Source organism: Dreissena polymorpha, chromosome 4 (genome assembly GCF_020536995.1).
Source record: "Dreissena polymorpha isolate Duluth1 chromosome 4, UMN_Dpol_1.0, whole genome shotgun sequence".
Lineage (NCBI taxonomy): Eukaryota > Metazoa > Mollusca > Bivalvia > Myida > Dreissenidae > Dreissena > Dreissena polymorpha.
In genome coordinates, this window is record NC_068358.1 from 106,651,051 (window position 1) to 106,671,610 (window position 20,560).

The window sequence follows — 20,560 nt, forward strand, 5'->3', positions numbered from 1 at the left end:
ATGTCGAACTTTACGATTTGATGTATCCCTCTTTTTGCACATTGATTCTCTTTTCGCTGCATTTTATGTCAACAACGATGGATGCGCAAACGCCAAAAAACGAGCGAAAATGCAGAAGACTTTGACAAGCTCGATAACCGTTAGTGTGTTCTTCTTTATAGCATTTCTTCCGGCTATATCCATCAGTATTACGTATAAAATATGCACTTTTTGGCATTATAAGAAGGTAATTTGATGAAAGTACATAAGGCGTGACATGCTCGAGAAGTGGTTGTCAAAGCCTCCAAAATCACTAAAATCGTGGAGCTTCGACCCCCTGGACCCCCTAGCAGGACTTTGCCCTGCACCCACCTGACCTGGACACCCAGCAAATCTTTCAATATACCGCCCCCCCCCCCCCCCCCCTAAAACCAGAAATCCTGGATCCGCCCCTAGAGGTTATTTTATTTTTTCCAGATGTCACCGGATTAGTATATTTGTGTTTTTTTGTAATATCCAAATCGACTTAAGCCGCTAAAATAAGAAATGAGGTCATGTGGTTGAATGATTCGTGTACAAAATATTGTCGACCTATAATGTACTGTTTATGTAATAGGTTTGTGACACCTGTTTAAAGCGAGATTAAACGATTTTTATAAGTGTTGAATTGTTATATATTGATACAAATATGTTATAATAACGCACAATATTCAAGAAAAATGATACATTTAAGACGAATTTCATAAAATGCAGAAAATACAAATTAGCGCCCCGAGCCGATTGTGACGAAGATAATTCGTACATATTTTCCTGCAATAACCGATGCATTCGTCTTTTTAGTAAGTGTTCGTTTGTCGTATGAATCGATATCGCTGCAGGAATTTCAAATGAACCGTTAAACTAAATTTAGATTCACATCGTACATGCATGATATACATGCTGGCGAATTCGGCTGTACAGCCTTTTTCGATTTCAGAATTAAATATCTGGCTTATTAAGCACTTTTCGACACATGTTCTTCTTAACTTTTATTTTAGTTTATATTGAAATATATGTATAATAAGTTTTTTACACATTGTATATTAATTAATAAATATTTGACAAGATCGTATATACCCGCTTTAAGCGAGGTTTAATGCACCAATAATGTTCAGATTTTATTTTAAAACTTCAATTGATTACAGTAATGTTTGTTCAAATATGCACTAAGAATACAACATCACGAATGTCTTAAAATAAAATATTGTATATATGTATTTTCCGACATCGATTTTATTATAATTTATACGTTACAAGATATGGGTGCAGTGGCTTGCAAATATTTAAGTTTAAAATAATATCGTTCAGTTTAATGTATTTTGACCGTTTCTCGTAGAATTACACGGCGTAAACAATCGTGCCTTGCAGGGTCCGTTGACTGTTTTGATTTGTGAAAACATCTGTTAAAAGTTGTTCGATAATGTTCGGCCACTGTCAACACATACATTTCACACGATGATTTGACATATATCAGCCATGTGACCCGTAATTATTACCGTGAATCATCCATAAGCCCATCAATGGTCAATCACATTGCATTGACCAACGTGTGACTTGCACAGAAATAATAGTTCATGTAGAAGAAAGGTATATCATTTGCTGCTCATAGTTTGATTTATCTTGATTAATGAGACACATTGATCAGAAGATTTAACTAGCTTTTGTATAGAAAATCGATCATGTAATTACAAAGTCTATGAGAACAAAATATTATTAGCGGACGTTGTAGCATCTACCCAGACTGTGCGCTTGCGCTGGCTGGTTTGGATCTACGCTGGTCGCATATGGCGTAAGACCCATGTTTGCATGAAACGGCTCAATTTTCGACAATACAATATAAATATATCTTACATAAAAATTGTATATTATACTGCTATGCTGATTGGCAACACTTTTGGTATATCATGAAACTGATAATGTAGCAACAATTTATTCGAAATGCTTATTGAACAAGTGTACGTGATTTTGACTTATCATGATATTATTATTCATTTAAAGTCCTATAATTTTCAAAATCTGCGAGAAGATTTTTCAATTGCCGGTATATTAAAATCAGTTGACATATATATTTGTATATTGAAAAACGAATATGTGTAAGCGAAAACTCTCATATATGTGAGCACGAATTTCAAGATGTTTAAAAAAAAGAACGCGGATTATCTTTATGTATATGTGATATTGATATATTAAGTAATTGTTTCATAGTATCAGATACGAGACAATCATCCATATGAAAGGGACTTGGACTTGTTCACAGCTTGGTAAAATGACAGTTGAAAAATAACGTTTGCATTATATTTAAAACAAAAAGTATCATAACACTCCATACTCCATACTTGAGAACTAGTAAAAAGCATGCTTTGTTTAATAATAGCGATTTAAGGTTCGCCTCTTGAGGTTAAGAGTTCGATCCTCTGGATTTGCAAATTTAATTACTTTTTTATTGTTGGTCTCATATTACTTAAAATAAACATATTTATAAAACGTCAAATATAACAGTTTTGTTTGTAAAATTAATGTTTTCAAAGTAATGAAAATCTTTAACTGAGCCTTAGTTACCAAAAGTTATCAGATGCATACATGTTACATCGTGAAAACAGAAACCTGCCAGCTTCCTCATCTTCTGTAGGATGTTGTACACAATGAGGTTGGCAACACCATACGAAACGCTGACTTGCATAATAATATTATGCTGACCGTGTGACACAATTGTAAAGCATATGTTAATTAACACTTTTCCCTTACCTGGTATTGGTGGTTGTCATCTCGTAAGTCCAATAAGTTTGATGTTCACAAATGTGGTAAAAACGGTCAAGTCACATGCAATCCATCATGTATATATACATATGTATGAGTGTATCGACCAATCTTCTGTATCAACTTCCCTCACATTATCGCCGTCATGTTTCAATCAGTTGATAATGTATCAGTAACCGCGTTGACTAATTGCAAACGTACAGCAACACCCACAGCGAGGTTTACACACAAAATAACATCCACGCTAGCCAATAACAGGTCCAAAAACGATGGGTTCCAAACTGAACGCGCACTTATTTAAATTGCTACACGTGTGTTATTTGATTACAGTATTTTAGTTTTGAATTGGAAATGAGATAACGCATTGTCAGAAATACGTGTGATGCGATACGCCCATACAAGTGTTCCATACATAATTGATAATATTGCGAAATAATCTCCTTTAAAGTAGCACATGTCTTTTAAAATTGTTATGTCTTTTAAAATTGTTATGTAAGTCTTGCCGGCGCTAGTGGTTTTCGTGTATCCAAAGAAACACCACAAAAACACGATAACGATTATGCGTTTTTAAACCAACAAAGCAGTAACAATATCCAATTGAATGTCTATCTTTCGAAATGCAGGATCCATTGTGCGAATCTTAGGCAAATGAAAGCTGACAGACGCGAAATCGGTAACCAGTGTTAATCGATTAATGCTGCAATAGAGATATTCAGCATCACCGCGTCCTTTAACACCTGAGACCGGTGTAACACTGTCAATCATGTCGCCGGTCCCTTGGTATTGTTAGATAAATCGATATAGCCTCGCATAACAGCAATTTTCATTATCAGTCAACGATGCACGCATATTGTCTAGCATCATCTTTCGTTATTAACTACTTTATTGAATTCGATAGATTCCTCAAATATCAAAATTGATAACGTGTCATGTGCATTATGTAACATACCTGAGCAAATCGAAAAATGAAAAGTGCAAATGATATTTATAAATTAAACTCGTGCAGATTTCGCGCAATGTCCACAGACGCAACTTAATTATCAAGAATGGCTGTTACAGGGGAGCAGAGTTATCTCCAGCTGGCCCCTTCTAAATAAGTGGTCACTGCTGGCTATGCAAAAGATATATCAACAAAGACTCGTGGCATCGCGAGATTATCTTATCTTCACACGTGCACGCATGTGGTGTCACACGCAAACATGTAAACGTTCCTAACCCACAATGGGGACACGGTCTCCCTCGGAGAGAATGCGTTTGCATGCCATCGCAGATGTGTTTTTAATATGCCTTTTTTAAATTTTTTGAAGTTTCTGGATACCTCCAGGTCATCTCTTGGCATATTGAGCAGTCATTTAAGCCACAAACTTAATAGTTGCTTTAATAAGATATTTGAACATATTTAAAAAAATATACATTTTTCATAAATGGATTAACAGGAACTGTACAGGGTATATATATTAGCCAGTTTAAGCATAACAATAAAGTGTTTAAGAACTAAAAGATTAAAATATTGTACTAATTTACTGCTACACACTTAACGTATTTAACGGGTACCTGCAAATGTAAACTCTGCTATAACGTGTAAAGATCGTGCGTTACTGCGGTGTTCGAAACATCATCATGAAAACAAGCAATCACGTTTGATCATAGTAGGGATATAAAATACCTGCGTAAAACAAATTAAATGTATAGATTTATGGTATCATAAAATGCTAGATTTCTATCGCTCATTATGACTAGTAAAGTGTTTTCAATAAACATGTAAAACAGTTCAATTTTCATAATATGCAGGTGTTTTTTTCTCCATTTGAATGCTAAAATTTATTAATATTTTCATTCAATGTAAAACGAAACGAAAATTCATTCAATGTAAAAGAAAATTAAAACTATTTTGAAAGATTGTTATGTATTGCGCTTTTTAAGGGCTTTGTTTTTTAACTGATTCAATGCACCTCTTACAATAAATTTCTATCGCTGATGAAAAATAACACTATCGCATCCACACCGCTTAAATTTTATAATTATAATCAAATTATTATATGTTTTATTGTTTTTAAATTATCATTTATTTAAGTCTTACTTTAAGAAAGAATACGGGTATTTATCGTTTTGTTTTGTGAAATTGTCAGTATTAAGTCTTCCGACGATCTTTACTCTAATACAATGTAAATGGCCGCGATCGAGAGGTTTGACGGCAAATCTATTTTTAGCAACGGAAAACCCCTCTTGTGACGTCACGCAAAAACCTCTTATTACCTTTAAAATGATATAAATCAGAAGTATAAATTAAAAATTAATAAAGTCTAAGGCAAAGGCAGATATGTACTTTTAAATAGTCTAACTCGGCCTGAAATCTTTTTCGAAGTTTTGATAAAGAATATCTCCGAAACTATTTCATGGAAAATCACAAACTTCATTTTCGGCTATAGATTATTTATATAACCTTTAAAATGATATTCAAATATGAATTAAAAAACATGTAAAATTTAGGCAAAAGCAGGTGTGTTCTTTTCACTAAATCTGCATCGCTCTAAAATGTTTAAAAGATTCGCTTTTCAAGTTAAAATAAAAAAGTTTTCTTATAACTGCACATTTTCATATTACCCTTCAAATAAATTATATAAAATTTGGACCTAATCGTTACATACAAATTCTAAGTCATAATATTGATATGTACAGATTAACATTTCTAGAAGTATGTGATTGTACTAGCGGGTAACAATAACTATCACACCATATTATAAATGACATGCAGTTGATAAAGGGATGCTTCTAGAGGAATATAGACGAACGTTACCAACTGGTTTTCTTTCTTTATTTTTTTATTTGAGCCGCGCTATGTTAAAAGGTGGTCTAATGAATGTGTGTAAAGTGCCGTCCCAGATTAGTCTGCGCAGTCCGCACAGGCTTATCAGGGGCGACTCTTTCCGTATAAAATAGATTTTTGCGATGAAAATACTTTCTCTAAACGAAAAATAACGGCAAATGTCGACCCTAAATAGCCTGTGCGGACTGGACAGGCTAATCTGGGACGGCACTTTACGCACATGCAGTTAATCCTTTTATTCACAGAGCGCGGTCCATTTAATAGACTAATCTTGCATTTTATTTGGTATATATCATTTTCTGCGTTAGTATCAACGCGTCGTTGTTTTGTGTAAAAAAATAACCGCATGCCACCGACGACTTTAAAAAAGAGACAGTTTTTATCTCTTAATATCATTTGCACACTTTTCCTTCAGTAAAGCTTTCCGCAGAGTTGTTCATTAACTAAGATTTTTTACCGCTAATGAAGGTATTTAAAAACGTTTTTTCGAAAATCGGTTTAATTGCATTTCAGTGAATTGCAGCAATAAAGAGTGACTGCAAATCAAGATAATTTATTACATATTCGGCAGAACATTTAAGTCAAGAGACGTTTGACGTTTATACTTAAAATAAATGCACTATATCAGAGGCGTATGCAGAAAATGTTTAGAGGGGGGGCTGAACTGGGGAGGGTGCGGGAGGGGTGTCCCCTCCTGTCGTCGATTTTTTTTTAATGGCACCTTGAAATGACGCAATTTTATGCTATCTAATCAGAATTTTGCATGATTAAATGCATGTAAAACAAACACGAACTTTAGTTCAGACATCAATTGTGACAGACACACAGGGGTAAATCAAATGTCTCTCACACCACTAAAGTGGTGGGAAACATAATCTTTATCCAGAAATTGTTAACAGTGTTAGATGGGTGGACCTCCTAATTAACCATGTTGGATATCCTACTAAGTCACCCTCTTGTATGGGTAGATATTTATCAAACTTGGTTGTAATCATTTTATGTATTATCTTGTTGAGTCTTGTGGTTCATAAACTGTCAAATAAGGCAAAGTCATTGATAAACCTTTTTTACTAATGATAAAAATAACATTTTAACAACACTCTTTATTTCAAGTTCTATCTATGCGGATGGTCAAATGATGATAGAGCGGTAGACTTTTGCTCCTTGGCTCCAGGGGTCAGTGGTTCGAGTCCCTTTGAGGTTTAATTTTTTTTAAGTCTTTAATTGTATTCTTGTTTTTTATTGGAGATTTTTAGACCCAATGTTAACATTTATCAATATAACGCATTTAATGACAAACTTAAACGCATGCCAAAATCTGTGAGAAGGCCCCTTTTAATTCATCAAAGAAACTTACCGAAAAATTAATGAGCCATTTGTAAACATTTACCTATAGCTAATCAAATAGAGTAACTTATCACTTACAGTCAGTGAAGCGTGCAGTTTAGCTGGCGAAGGATAGATCGTCTGTACACATGCCTGGGGGCTGATCACACAAATTGACAGCTGTTTATGGCTTAATTAGGGGCATATGACAGGAAATACACAAGTGGATTGAAACTATAAGGGGCTCATTTAAAAAACAAAAATCGTATCTTCCCAGCCAGCTGGGAGGGCTTTAGCCCCCTAGCCCCCCACCTTAATACGCCTCTGCTATATATAGGCATGATAAAAAATATACAAAATAATTTGCATACTTGGGCTTTAATTACAAGTGCAATTTTTAAACTGCGTTATGGTTATTAAACTTCATTTGGATTATTCGGCATGGACGATTTTTTCTTCATTATTAGGTTATCATTTATTAGAAAAATGGTCTTCATGGACTATTGAGCCGCGTTTTGAGAAAACTGGGCTTAATGCATGTGCGTAAAGTGTCATCCCATATTAGCCTGTGCAGTCCGCACAGGCTAATCAGGTACGACACTTTCCGCTTTTGTGGTATTTTTAGTTTCAAGGAAGCCCCCTTTACCGAAAATCAAGTTTAGGCGGAAATTGTCGTCACTGATTAGCCTGTGCGGACTGCAAAGGCTAATCTGGGATGACACTTTACGCACATGCATTTAGTCCAGTTTTCTCAGAACAAGGCTCTATTCATCCAAAATGTACCTAATGTTATCGATATGTGTAACTAATTACCGATCATCAATTTAGTCAGATGGCACATCAAACGGACTGCTTAAGGCAAAGATAACGTAGTTAATTATTTATCAGGTTAATTGCAGGTAATTAGTATAGGGATTAACCCATTTATGCCTAGTGGACTCTCCCATACTTCTAAATTGGATCAATTTATTTCCAAAATAACGGATGTCTAGTATATTTATTTCTATATTTAGAATATTTCTGACAGAAATTCCTTTAAGCAAACAGCGTAGACCCAGATGAGACGCCGCATCAGGCCTTTTTTTCTAGACGCTAAGCATAAATGGGTTAAACGCGTTTTACTTTGCATATACTTTTATCCTTGATCAAGTGACGCAAATTACGCGAGTTTATTGCGTTTCAAATAATCATATTGTACATGTATCAATGGCTTATTATATTAACATTATATCATATATTCTACACCGCCGGCACTATAATAGTGATATACACCTTTGGTGCCTACGACGCCGGGATCACATTTTTATTTAATAATATGTTTAATGATGCACGTGCTTGTTTGGCGGGAATCAAGACTTTATAAACTATTTTGATTGTTAATTTTGATTTTGTTGCAGTGAATTTTAAATATTTGAAATTTAACTAAGAACACTCTATTTATGTTGCGATTAAGCATTATACTTGGTATATCAAAACTTTAATTCGATAAGAAAATAAAAAATTTGCCACATCAAGAGCCACAGACACAAATTCTATTTATACCATCTAAAAGTAAAGGTTCGCCTCTAGTCGGATTAAAAGAAAGGTTATATTGTCATAAGACAAGAAACTTGTTTACTCAAAGTCATTTTTACATTTATTATCTTCTAAAAATATAGTTAAACCCTTCTCATCATTATCCCCACGCTTTTTGAAAAGCGTGGGGATATTGTGGTTATCTCCGCCGTCTGTCCGTGCGTCCGCCCGTCCTGGCCACTATCTCCTCATACACTATAAGCACTAGAACCTTGAAACTTTTACACATGGTAGCTATGAGCATATGTGCGACCCTGCACTATTTGGAAATTTGATCTGACCATTGGGTCAAAAGTTATGGGGGTTGGGGAGGGGCCGAGTCAGAGATTTTTACTCATTTTTTTTTTATTTTATGTACTTTTACATTGGCCATAACTTTAGCAATATTGAAGATAGCAACTTGATATTTGGCATACATGTGTATCTCATGGGGCTGCACATTTTGATCGGTGAACGGTCAAGGCCATCTTTTAAGGTCAAAGGTCAAAAAAACAAATCCAATGGAAGTAATAAGCTTTAAAGGGAGGTAATTAATGAACCTTCCAAATGATTTTTTTTTTTTATAAATCAAAGCGGCGCAGTAGGGGGCATTGTGTTTCTGACAAATACATCTCTTGTTTAATGTTATTTTACATTAACTTCTTCATTTATACACCGATTTACTTCCAATTGATACTGAACATCTCTAATGACAATCTACACAACGCATGGCCCCATAACCAACCCTCGGGTGCCCCCTTGGTCAAACATGCGGCGTGGGGATACGCGTCGGCCTTTTCCGCGCCATTTCTAGTTATCAATAACATTATTATCATCTTCATCAACATCATCATCATAAACACGTTCATCATAATTATCCTCGACAAATTAACCAGGTTACAGGATCGCGTGACCGTGTGAGGTTCACAACTTAACTTTAATGGATGTAAACACAACGGTATGTGGAGCTTTTCTTCAAAACAATTTAAACAAATGTTCTTAAGAATTTCAGCTAGTGCATAAAATACAGTTTTTATCCTGCTTATGGCAATGTGAAAAACTTCAGAATTACTTTATTTAATAAGCCTGTGTCTTTGTAAAAAACTCGGTGTGTAACGCAATCATGAACACGGTTATGCTGCGCGCAAGGTGAACTTTTTGCACTGATTTCATACGTATTCAATGATTGATTCTTAAATCTTAAGATATCGGCAAACACTGCAAGAAAAACTCTTTTTTAAGCGCTAAAGTTTTTTTTTAATATTAAGTTCTTAACAGTGTGTTTAAATTCTGTCCAGCCAGTGTGTAAACCCCTGTGAACCTTGTTGTTCCTGCACCCTGTAACAACTTAGTGCCTTGTTAATGATAACACAAAGACACACTAGGAGTGGGTGCTTGCATTCGACAGGGCTTTCTACACATACATGCAAACTACAATTCTTCTGACGCCCGTATGTCCTCAATGTGCAATATAGATCTACATCAATGATATCGCTTAGTTGACGAGTCTCGAAACGTCCATAAACGTTGCAACAGCCATCTAATATATCTATAGAACTGAAACGATACTTAATCAATTCTGTAGGACATGTCGTCTAAAGTGATATTATGGGCTCGTGAATTTTCGCGCTAAAACATACCGTACTTTCTCTTCTAAATACCATGTCAAATACCAATGCGATACCGTATTTATCAACCCGAGAAATATTTCATTTAATATTTTTCGCATTTGTCTAGGTTACTAGATAACGAGTTGAAGTTCATAACTTCAACTTATTACGCTAGTATCTTAACTAACTCTATATTACTTAGTGTTGGTCCTGTGTGTTCAGTCACAGCAAGTATAGATACGCTTATATTAAACATTTAGGCGGTACAAAAATTAATTTATCTCAAATTGGACGATTTAATTTTTGTTTTGAGTAGTGTGTGAAGTGTGACAATACATATAAGCTTTCATCAGGAGATTCTTCAGAGCCATCTAGGAGTATAGAAGTGTCGTCGGCAAATTGTGACAATTTGTATTCTGCGTCTTCCATTTTAATTCCCTTTATTTTAGGATTTGACTTTAGTTTAATATATAATATTTCAGCGCTCAGTATGAAAATGTAGCCACTGAACGGATCTCCTTGTCTGCAAGCGCGTTGTATAGGAAAATACTAATTAAAACAAACATTGCGTTTCTGCCGAGACCCCGTCTTTATACAAGACATTATATTATTTTATTATGTCAGAACCGAAATTAAACAATGATAAAGTCCAGGTTAGTAAATGTAACTAAGATTACCCTTCTTCGTTAAAGTTCTTTGGAGCGGGCTACCTGGCGCAGGAATAATCGACGAGCCTCGACAATTATAAGCCCATCCGATTCCATGCTAAGTTTGTTCTTAATGAACTCGGTGATGACGCGGGGAGCGTTTTTCGTTGCCGCCACTTTCAGACTCGGGATGGACGCTGCATATTAAGTTTGTTCGCAGCGAATTGTTTCAACAAATATGATGATCTTTAAACAGTTTTTAAACTCGCTCTTTTACAAGTTTTTAAAATGAAACAACATTACCAACATCTTAATAAACACAGAAATAACCAAACCATAATTAAAAACAGATTTTTTTACAGAATTAGCACCATTTGTTTTTCCGATTACTTCCTGACGTTTCAATATATTATGACAGTGTGGATATGTTTGAAATGTCATGTAAATAAGTATACACCATTATTTAACACTCTTGAAATGATTTTCTACACTTACTTATAATCTACCACCCTCCTCTAGAGCCATATCATTGTTAATTGTTCTATTTAGACCAATAACATCTTTGAAAAATTGAACCTGGGCTTGTTCTATATTTTCAGAAAAGGTATGACCTAACATTTCCGCCCCGTATAAAAGGATTGGCTTAACCTTTGACTCAAAAAGTCTTTGTATTCCCTCCCCTGTGGTTTGTCTGTTTACGTTGTCAACAGTGTGAAAGACAGGCAGGTACGTGTCGTCGATTTCTTGCTATTTCGTTGATTTGAGTGATAGACTTTGTATCCCCCCCCCCCCACCAAATCATAAACTTGGTCACTGGTCGGGCTTTTGTCATTTGTTTTTTTACCTAGGCTATTAAGATATTTCCACTAGTCCTTAGGCTTTTTTCAGCTCATGGAACGTTATTTTTTTCTGCAGTATATGTGTGTTAATGTATATATAGATAAATGTATTTAGAACATGCTTGTAGTTGAGACTTGCGGAATTTAACCTGTGTTTGTTTTGATTGGATTTGTTTGTATGGTACGCCTTACGAGCACAGTTATATTTATAGCGGACATATTGACATTGGGGCCCGAACCTTGGTCGTGCAAGATATATTTTTTTAGGGCATGTGATTCTTTTAGGGTTTATATTATTGTGCGTGAATGTTGTCATGGCTTATTCCATGAATATTTGTAATATTTTATAATGTCGTTTAAATAAGTTTTGCTGTTAGAATTGATGTTAGAATTTGAACAATTATTCAACAATTGGTTGTATGGTTTATTTTAGTGTAATGATGGAATTTTACGAATTCCTTCTCCTTAATATCTTTCCATTTCGGTAACCGGCAGTTGTGTTTACCTTCTTGATAAATTTTAGATAGTTGTTGTCAGTAATGAGATATTTATAGTGACATATAGTGTGAGTTCAATAATTTTATATGCTTTAAAACGCAGTAGAAATTGGATAGTTGACAGTATGTATTCTATAACCGATATATTCCGGTATGTCAATTTCCCGATATGAGTGTCATTAAATACCCGTCCATTTAAAATAAAACAAATCGCATAGTTTACATATTTCTAGTATTTTAATTCCTGTTTTATTGACTTTATTTGACTTGTCTATGCGTATAGTGATGCTTTTCATTTTGTGAAATAAGTCTTCATGGTAACAGGGGTATAATCTAATTAAAGATACAAATGTGGGTCTGAACACGTATTTATAATGATGTTATCCGGCAAGTTTGATGTATGGCTATTGGTATTTGCAGAGAATAAATAATACGGAAACATTATGGAAATGTGACTTTTTGGTGGAATATAAACATTACCAATAACATAACTGTCAACTCCGTAACATACTTTTAATCAGTACAGGTATTCACCATAGGATTATACAGTAGTCAAAATAAACATTTCTATGTTTCTTAGGGAGTCACAAAAATACAGCACCCGCTAAGTAAATTCGCCGCAAGTAAAGTCGAGATAAAGAGAGAAAATTGATCCTAAATAAATGCTAATCACTTCCTTGCTGGTATTGGTATTAAAGTGAGCGTCTTCTCAACAATAAATATAAGAAATAATGGGTATAAAACGGCCAAAAATACCCGTCTCGGCATGGAAGTCGCCATCTTGTTTGTCACGTGATTAACCTCTATGAACACTGGGTGGACTTCATTCATCAAATCGGCGTACGCCGGCGCTGGCCGGCTAACTTCTAGAACCGGCGTACCACTTGTTTCGATCCGTTTTTGCGCCGAATAATCAAGCCGGCGTAAGCCGAATTCGCCGCTCTCGATTGACCGGCGAGCGGGAAAGTAAAATGGCCGACAATGGCGCAAATGTAAGTTAAGAAGAGTTTTTGTGGATTAAAATGCATCAATTTATCTACTTTCCAGGGTTAGATGACACTTATCAGAAGCATAAAACGAGGCTTTAACAGCATCTGCATTGTATCACTATTTTGCATTGTTTTTTTATGCTTTTATGTAGTATAGAAAAGAAATATTAATTTGTCCTCATTTTAGTTCGTCCCATCATTGTTTGTCTCAGCTACCAATCGATTCTAATATGTTTATATCCAGGTATAACAATTTACTTAACTCTTTCAGTGCGGGAACCGAATTTTGAAGGCCTTTGCAAACAGTTTGGATACAGATGAGACGCCACAAAACGTGGCGTCTCATCTGGATCCAAACTGTTTGCTATTCTGATAGTATTCTTTGAAAAAAATCGAAGAAAATGCTAATTTTTGAAATTCAGCAGACATTTTAGCAGACGACAGATTTCCCAGCATGCAAAGGGTTATTATGTTTTAGTTTTATATGATAAGATCATAACAAATTGGTATTATAATATATCCTTGGAGGTCCACAATAATATAAATATCAAAGTTTATTAATAATAATAGTTTATACAAATTTCAGTTCTAGTGATATTGGAAGGTGGACCTGCTTTCTTTGCCATACAAAAGCACCACAACATAGCATTGAAAGTCTAACTGCACAAGAGAGTTCCAACTGCACAAGGATCTTTGTGGATGGTCAATATAGGTACTAAAAGTCTTCCCATTGCATGTTATTAATAAATACTTATTTAGTATGCATGATAAATAGTTTTAGTGAACCAATTTCATAAGGGCAGATAACCCTAAATTTAATTTTGCCAAATAAATGCTCTATTTCCAAAAGCATATACTCACATAGGAAGGTAGTTCTGGCTACCATAACTTTAAATGTCGCTTTTTATGATTTTGGACTGGCGCGACTTTATAGTTATGAACCAACCCCATTAGGAAAGTCAACCAGAAATTCCTGAAAAGTTGACAGTTAACAAAGACCGGTCAAAAACAGCTTTTAAATGCAGTTATTGGCCCAAATCAACCACTTGATCGGAAAGATTGACATTTTTCACATTTAACTAATATATATTCTTTCACAAAATACTATCTTAAACATTTAAAATTTATCTATTCTGCTCTTACATGTTTCTACTTCTACTTGTTACTCCCGAACAATCAATCCTGACTATGATTGGGAGGCGCTGTCAAGAAAACTGTGTTAAGAATAAAATATAAGTGCAGATTAACAGATAAAAGTTCAAAGATAAAAGTGTGCAAGATTAAAAACATAGTAGGTGGCTACATTGTAACTGTCACCAGCCTATCTTTGAAGATATCTAGATATCGAGAAAAACAGCGAAGTGACAGACCTTCTTGAAATGCGAATCTCCCGAGATTTCACTGTCATATGACGTTATTTCTATTTTTAGTAACATACCGTGTGCTCAAGTGTTTTCAAATTCAGAATGACATTTCCCGGTATTTAAGATTATTCTGGCTTGTTTTGTAAACAAATTGTAGTGTAAATACAAACTCAAAGTAAATATTATTTAAAACTACCTGATTCACACTGAAATCAGTCTTATAATCCACCAGACGTAACTTGTTAATCACAAATAATAGATTTTAGAAAACGAAAGTAATGTTTACAATTTCAGCAAAAAATGTCAAGGTCGATCCGAAAGTATCTAAATGAAAACTGGTCATGTGACAAAGCGACAATGGCGTCAAATTTGTAAATTTCAGACTGATGTATGAGTTATTTTAATCTATTGTTAGATGTATTTGAAACATTTGAACCTTAAAATATTCCCCGATGCAGTACTTTATATTCATTTACCAATATATGTAGAAATGTATCCAATAAAATGAGCTTTCTTTGATTTATAGCGTGACATAAATATGTTACGACTCTGGTTGACTTTCGATACGGGGTTGGCTTCAGCGTACAGGTCTGTCAATACTATATAAACTGTACGCTGAAGTTTCTTTAGCTAATAGGAAGGCAACTTAGTTATTAATGGTTTCCAGTACACTATCAAGCACTGAGTAAATTGGAGTGCACTAACCGCGGACGGCTCTTGTTAAAAATCCTGCTGTCTATCATGTTTGTGTTTTATTTCAGAATCTACATTAGATGTTCAGAGTGCAGGCTAGTATTTCACGCAGACTGTGCTCATTGTGATCTTGAAGATATAATAACAGGGGACGACCCGTGCATTTGTGATGTTTGCGCAAACAAATTATTGAAGCTGTGAACTCACTAATTGGCGTTTTAAAAGACACCCTAAAAAAAAATTGTGGTGGCGCAATCACTTCTTGTTTTAAGTTTAATCAGCCTAATGACATAGGACTTTAAATGTTCTCATGTTATGTTTAACATATTGTTCAACAGTTAATGTTATCACATACCTAATTGAAGAAAGATATTTGACTTGTGATATGACATATTAGCCATGTGAAATGACATCTTAGACATGTGTTATGACATTTTAGCCATGTGTTATGACATCTTAGTCATGTCATAATACATGTCTAATATGTAATATCACATGTCTAAGATGTCATATCGCATGACTAAGTTATCATATCATATGACTAAGATTTCATAACACATGACTAAGATGTCAGGTCACATGTCTAAGTTGTCATATAATCATATGACTACGATGTCAAATCTTCTGTCTAAGATGTCATAACACATGACTTAGTTGTCATATCACATTTCTAAGTTAACATATCATATGACTTAAGATGTCATATCACATGTGTAAGTTGTCATAACACATGACTAAGTTGTCATATCACATGTCTAAGTTATCATATGGCTAAGATGTCATATCACATGTCTAGGATGTCATGACACATGACTTAGTTGTCATATCACATGTCTAAGTTAACATATCATATGTCTAAGATGTCATATCACATGTGTAAGTTGTCATAACACATGACTAAGTTGTCATATCACATATCTAAGTTATCATATTTTAATCCATAAAAAACTCTTCTTAACTTACATTTGCGCCATTGTCGGCCATTTTACTTTCCCGCTCGCCGGTAAATCGAGAGCGGCGAATTCGGCTTATCATATGACTAAGATGTCATATCACATGTCACGTCATAACACATGACTAAGTTGTCATATTACATGTAACGGTTATCATATCATATGACTAAGATGTCATTTCACATGACTAAGATGTCATAGCACGTCTAAGTAGTTATATCACATGTCTAAGTTGTCATATCATATGACTAAGATGACATCTTAGTCATATGAAATGATAACTTAGTCATGTGTAATTACAGGGTTTTTTCTTTATCTTTTAATATTTTTATTTTAACTTAACATTGTCTTCAAATGTTTGATTTTCTTACCTTTGTGATTGTATCAGGGATATGTGCAGCGGCAGTTGAAAGTATATTCATCCACAGTTTGAATAACCTGCCATTGTAACTGTAGCATTAGAGACTGTTTGGTTAGTAGGAAATGATTTCATGGAACCAGAAATTCTGATAAGGAAGACTGCAGTTTAAAAGTAGTTTCTGTTACAGTTTAGAGGTTTGGGCTGTATTAATGCAAAGTGCCATACGCAGTTGTATTTTGTGCCCACATGTTTCAATTACTGTTTTTATACTTCCACAAACGAAGTTTAGGGGGGTATATAGGAGTGAGCTTGTCTGTCGGTCGGTCGGTATGGGTTGTCCGCTCTCTAATTTAAGTAGTTTTCATCCGATCTTTCCCAAGTTTGGTCAGAAGTTTTATCTAGATGATCTTAAGGCCAAGATCGAACATTGGTCTTGCTGGGTCAAAAACTAGGTCACGGGGTCACTTAGTGTGTTTTAAACATCGATATGATATGATAACTTAGTCATGTGATATGACATCTTAAACATGGTGTCCGCTCTCTAACTGAAGTAGTTTACTTCCGATCTTCACCAAACTTGGTCAGAAGTTTTATATAGATGATCTCTATGCCAAGTTCGAACATGAGCCATGGGTCACTTACCGGTAGAATGTTTTACACATTAAGCATGATGTTCGCTGTCTTATTCAAGTAGTTTTCATCCGATCTTCAACACAATTGGTCAGAAGTTGTATCAAGATGATGTGTAGGTCAAGTTCGAACATGGGCCATGCCAGGTCAAAAACTAGGTCACGTTACTTAGTGCGTTTTAAATATTGATCATGGTGTCTGCTATGATTTTGTGAAGACACATGCAAAATATTCTGTGTCAATGCCACCTGTGGGGGTTTTCGTCACGTCTGTGACAAAGCTCTAGTTCTTTTTAGCTCACCTGATTGCTCAGGTGAGCTTTTGTGACCGGGCCTTGTCCGTCCGTTAACATTTATTCGTAAACACTCTAGAGGGCACATTTCTTTGCCGATCTTCATGAAACTTGGTCAGTACATTGGTTTTATTGATTTCTCTGACAAGTTGGAAAATGGCTGAGAGCGGTGTAACACACTTTTTAGCTCACCTGATTGCTCAGGTGAGGTTTTAGGATTGGTTTTTGTCTGCCGTCCGTCCGTCAACATTTGGTTTGTAAACACTCTAGCATTCACACTTCTTAAGCATTCTTTATGAAAGTTGCTGAAAGATATAGGTCAAGTTTGATAATGAGCAAAATCACATAATTAATGCCATAATTATTGCCCTTAGATTGTGTCCAAATTTTCATTATACTATACAAAATCATTGTAAACACTCTAGAGGTCACAATATTTTGTTTCAGATTTTATGAATCATGGTAAAAAAAATTCTTTTTTTTCTAAGCGAAGTTTAATGTTTGGTAAGGGAGGGGGGTCAACTCAAAATATAGGTCACCAGGTCAAATCTCACAAAAACACTCCATAAGCCAGAGTTTTGATTCAATAATGATGAAACTTGACCATGGTGTTTGTCTGGACAATATCAAGGTCAAGTTTGACGTTGGGTAAAGATTGAATGAGCCAACTCCTCTCAGGTGAGCGAACTAGGGCCATCTTGGCTCTCTTGTTTATTTTACTGTGATATATGAGGTATATATTGATACATGTGATATTTATATTTTTATTTTACTGTGATATATGAAGAACATATTGATATATGATTTTTATTTTACTGTGATATATGAGGAACAAATTGATAAGTTTTGTCAGACAGGTGTTTCATACCTGCTGTCACAGGCATGACATAATGATATACGCATAATACTCGTAATATGTTCAATATTTAGGAAATAAACAAGTAAAACCAAATATACATGTTATATGTTTCTTTTTTAATCTGAATATTCGTTTCATGTATGGACAAGCAATAGAAATGTAAACAACGCCAGTGAAAATGTTTGAGTCATGAATATTTAAAAGTACTTTTAGTTTCGAATAATCACTTTCTTACACAAGTAGCCTGTTTGTTATATTAATTCTTTTAAGCTGACCTTCCGCATCATTTTGCATAAAAAACTGAGGATCATTACATTGGACTTGATAATTATCCTCATTGTTTAAGATTTCTTCAAAACCATCATGTTCCATAAATCAAATGTTATGTAATACACAGGCAGCAACAATTGTCTTGCATATTTCTTCAATATATTTCATATTTACACATTTCAATCTCCTAAAACGCCCTTTCAGCAATGCAAACGCTCTCTCAATGACCTGGCGCTTTGATGACAAGGAAATGTTGTAGCGAACCTGCTGTTGTGATAAATGTCGATTATCTCTGTAAGGCGTTAATAACCACTGCTTTAGTGGATATGCACCATCCCCTAATGAATGATATCTACCATTATCACTCCTTTGAAAGCCAGATTCCCAAAGACTTGAATTCCGTAGCACTTTAGCGTCATGTTCTCTGCCGAGCCAGCCCACATTAATGTCTGTAAATGTTAAATCATGCACACAAACACCTTGCAGAATGACAGAATGAAACTGTTTCCGGTTAAAATAACAATTAGGGCTTTCATGAGGGGCTGTGATTGGTATGTGACAGCCGTCTATACACCCAAGAACATTTGGAAAACTATAAGCGCCCATATCATCAAATTTTTGGGCAACATCTTGATAACAGTTTGCTTTAGGCCAGGTGACAAGCTTAGAAAAAAGCTTATCGTTTACAGCAGTAATGACCTGTCTTTTGCATGTTCTGTTACACCAAAGTGATCGCTGAGCTCTCTGACAGTTTCTTGTGATACCAGGTACCTAATAGTCATTTAAACTTTCTTCTCAAGTGGAATAGGCTTTCTCCCACCTGGAACAACTCTTTCAGACAATTCTGGACAATCTGACAGTTTTTGACACAAATGTTCAATTGTTGCAGGAGTCACTTTAAAAAATTGCTTGAAGGTGTCTGGCAGATACTACTGGATTGTGACCTCGTAGTACTGTAGCGACTTTGTCCTGTCTTCTCTTTCACTAAAACGAAATGATAACCCATATGTATGTTACGTAGATATCAACAGATTATCATAGAACATATCGTTGGAGGTACTACATCTGAGTTGGTCCTTATTTCGATTTTCTACATCAGTTCGTGCTATATTTTAGTTTAAGTATAATGTCATCTTCAGTTTTTTTAATGTTGCATAAATATTATCATATGCCTGTAATGTAACTATCAGACATAGTGAGTGTATAACGGGCATTATGGACTTTATTAATATTGAAATATTGGCATATAAGACTCTAAGAGACTTACATTCCCGCAATTCCTAATAACACAACCAGATCATCATCGTCATCGTCGCAAGAGAGGATTTGTTTAACCAAAGCATATGAACCAACCACAAATGCTGCCATTTTGAAATAAGCCGGTTCCAATTTATTTGCTTGTAACCGGCTTACGCCGTATCACGTGACCGGCCCACGCCGGCAGCTAAAACGGCGTATGCCGAGTTGCGTAAATGAAATCCACTTACTGTCAGAGTGTAGCATAACATTATTCTGCAAAACAAATACAATTTGCAAAAAAGAAATGTCCCAGATACGCTTCACTTGCGGTGTCCTCGATTTAAGTATTAACTGATCGCCTGTTGCAAGTATGCTTAATATGTAGCATTTAATCTATATTTGCTTTAATGGTTTATTAAACAAAAGATCCAGAAGGCCAATAGCCCAAGTGGACATAGCAAGCATACAGTGTTTACAAAGTTCACAGTTTATGATTATACAAAATACAGTTATACAAAGAAGTAGAACTTTTCATTGCAATGATACATACATTAATTATTATATATTTCAATAGTACATAAATATTTATCGAAAGTATATATGTAATATGTCCAAATTACATCAAAATATTATGAGGCTAAATAATCAAACATACTGAAATTTACATTTAATTGGTCTTCATTAATCAAGTGTTATAATAACAAGAGCACCGCATAACGGGTGCCACGCTCGGCTGCGAAAGCTTGTCAGATTATATTTTTTTAGAGGTCACAATGACCTTGACCTTTGACCTAGTGACCCAAACATGAATGTGGCGTGTAGAACTCATCAAGAT

General features: G+C 35.0%; 1 protein-coding gene, 1 long non-coding RNA gene and 1 pseudogene across 2 annotated transcripts in view; 1 reads left to right on the forward strand and 2 right to left on the reverse strand.

Moving 5' to 3' along the window:
- The window catches only part of LOC127878942 (uncharacterized), a 28,501-nt gene extending 24,994 nt beyond the window's left edge, over positions 1-3,507 (reverse strand). The window contains exon 1 of the mRNA XM_052425506.1: positions 2,764-3,507. Coding sequence (XP_052281466.1) covers positions 2,764-2,783 — 20 coding nt within the window. The 5' untranslated portion in view covers positions 2,784-3,507. The remainder of the gene's footprint in view (positions 1-2,763) is intronic.
- A 9,513-nt stretch (positions 3,508-13,020) lies between these two features.
- LOC127880080 (uncharacterized) lies at positions 13,021-18,309 on the forward strand. Its single transcript, XR_008049406.1, has 3 exons — positions 13,021-13,067; positions 13,651-13,776; positions 15,190-18,309. It is a non-coding gene; the product is annotated as an uncharacterized LOC127880080 (long non-coding RNA).
- Positions 18,310-18,394: 85 nt separating this feature from the next.
- On the reverse strand, positions 18,395-19,983 carry LOC127880079 (putative nuclease HARBI1; annotated as a pseudogene).
- Between the last annotated feature and the right edge of the window lie 577 nt (positions 19,984-20,560).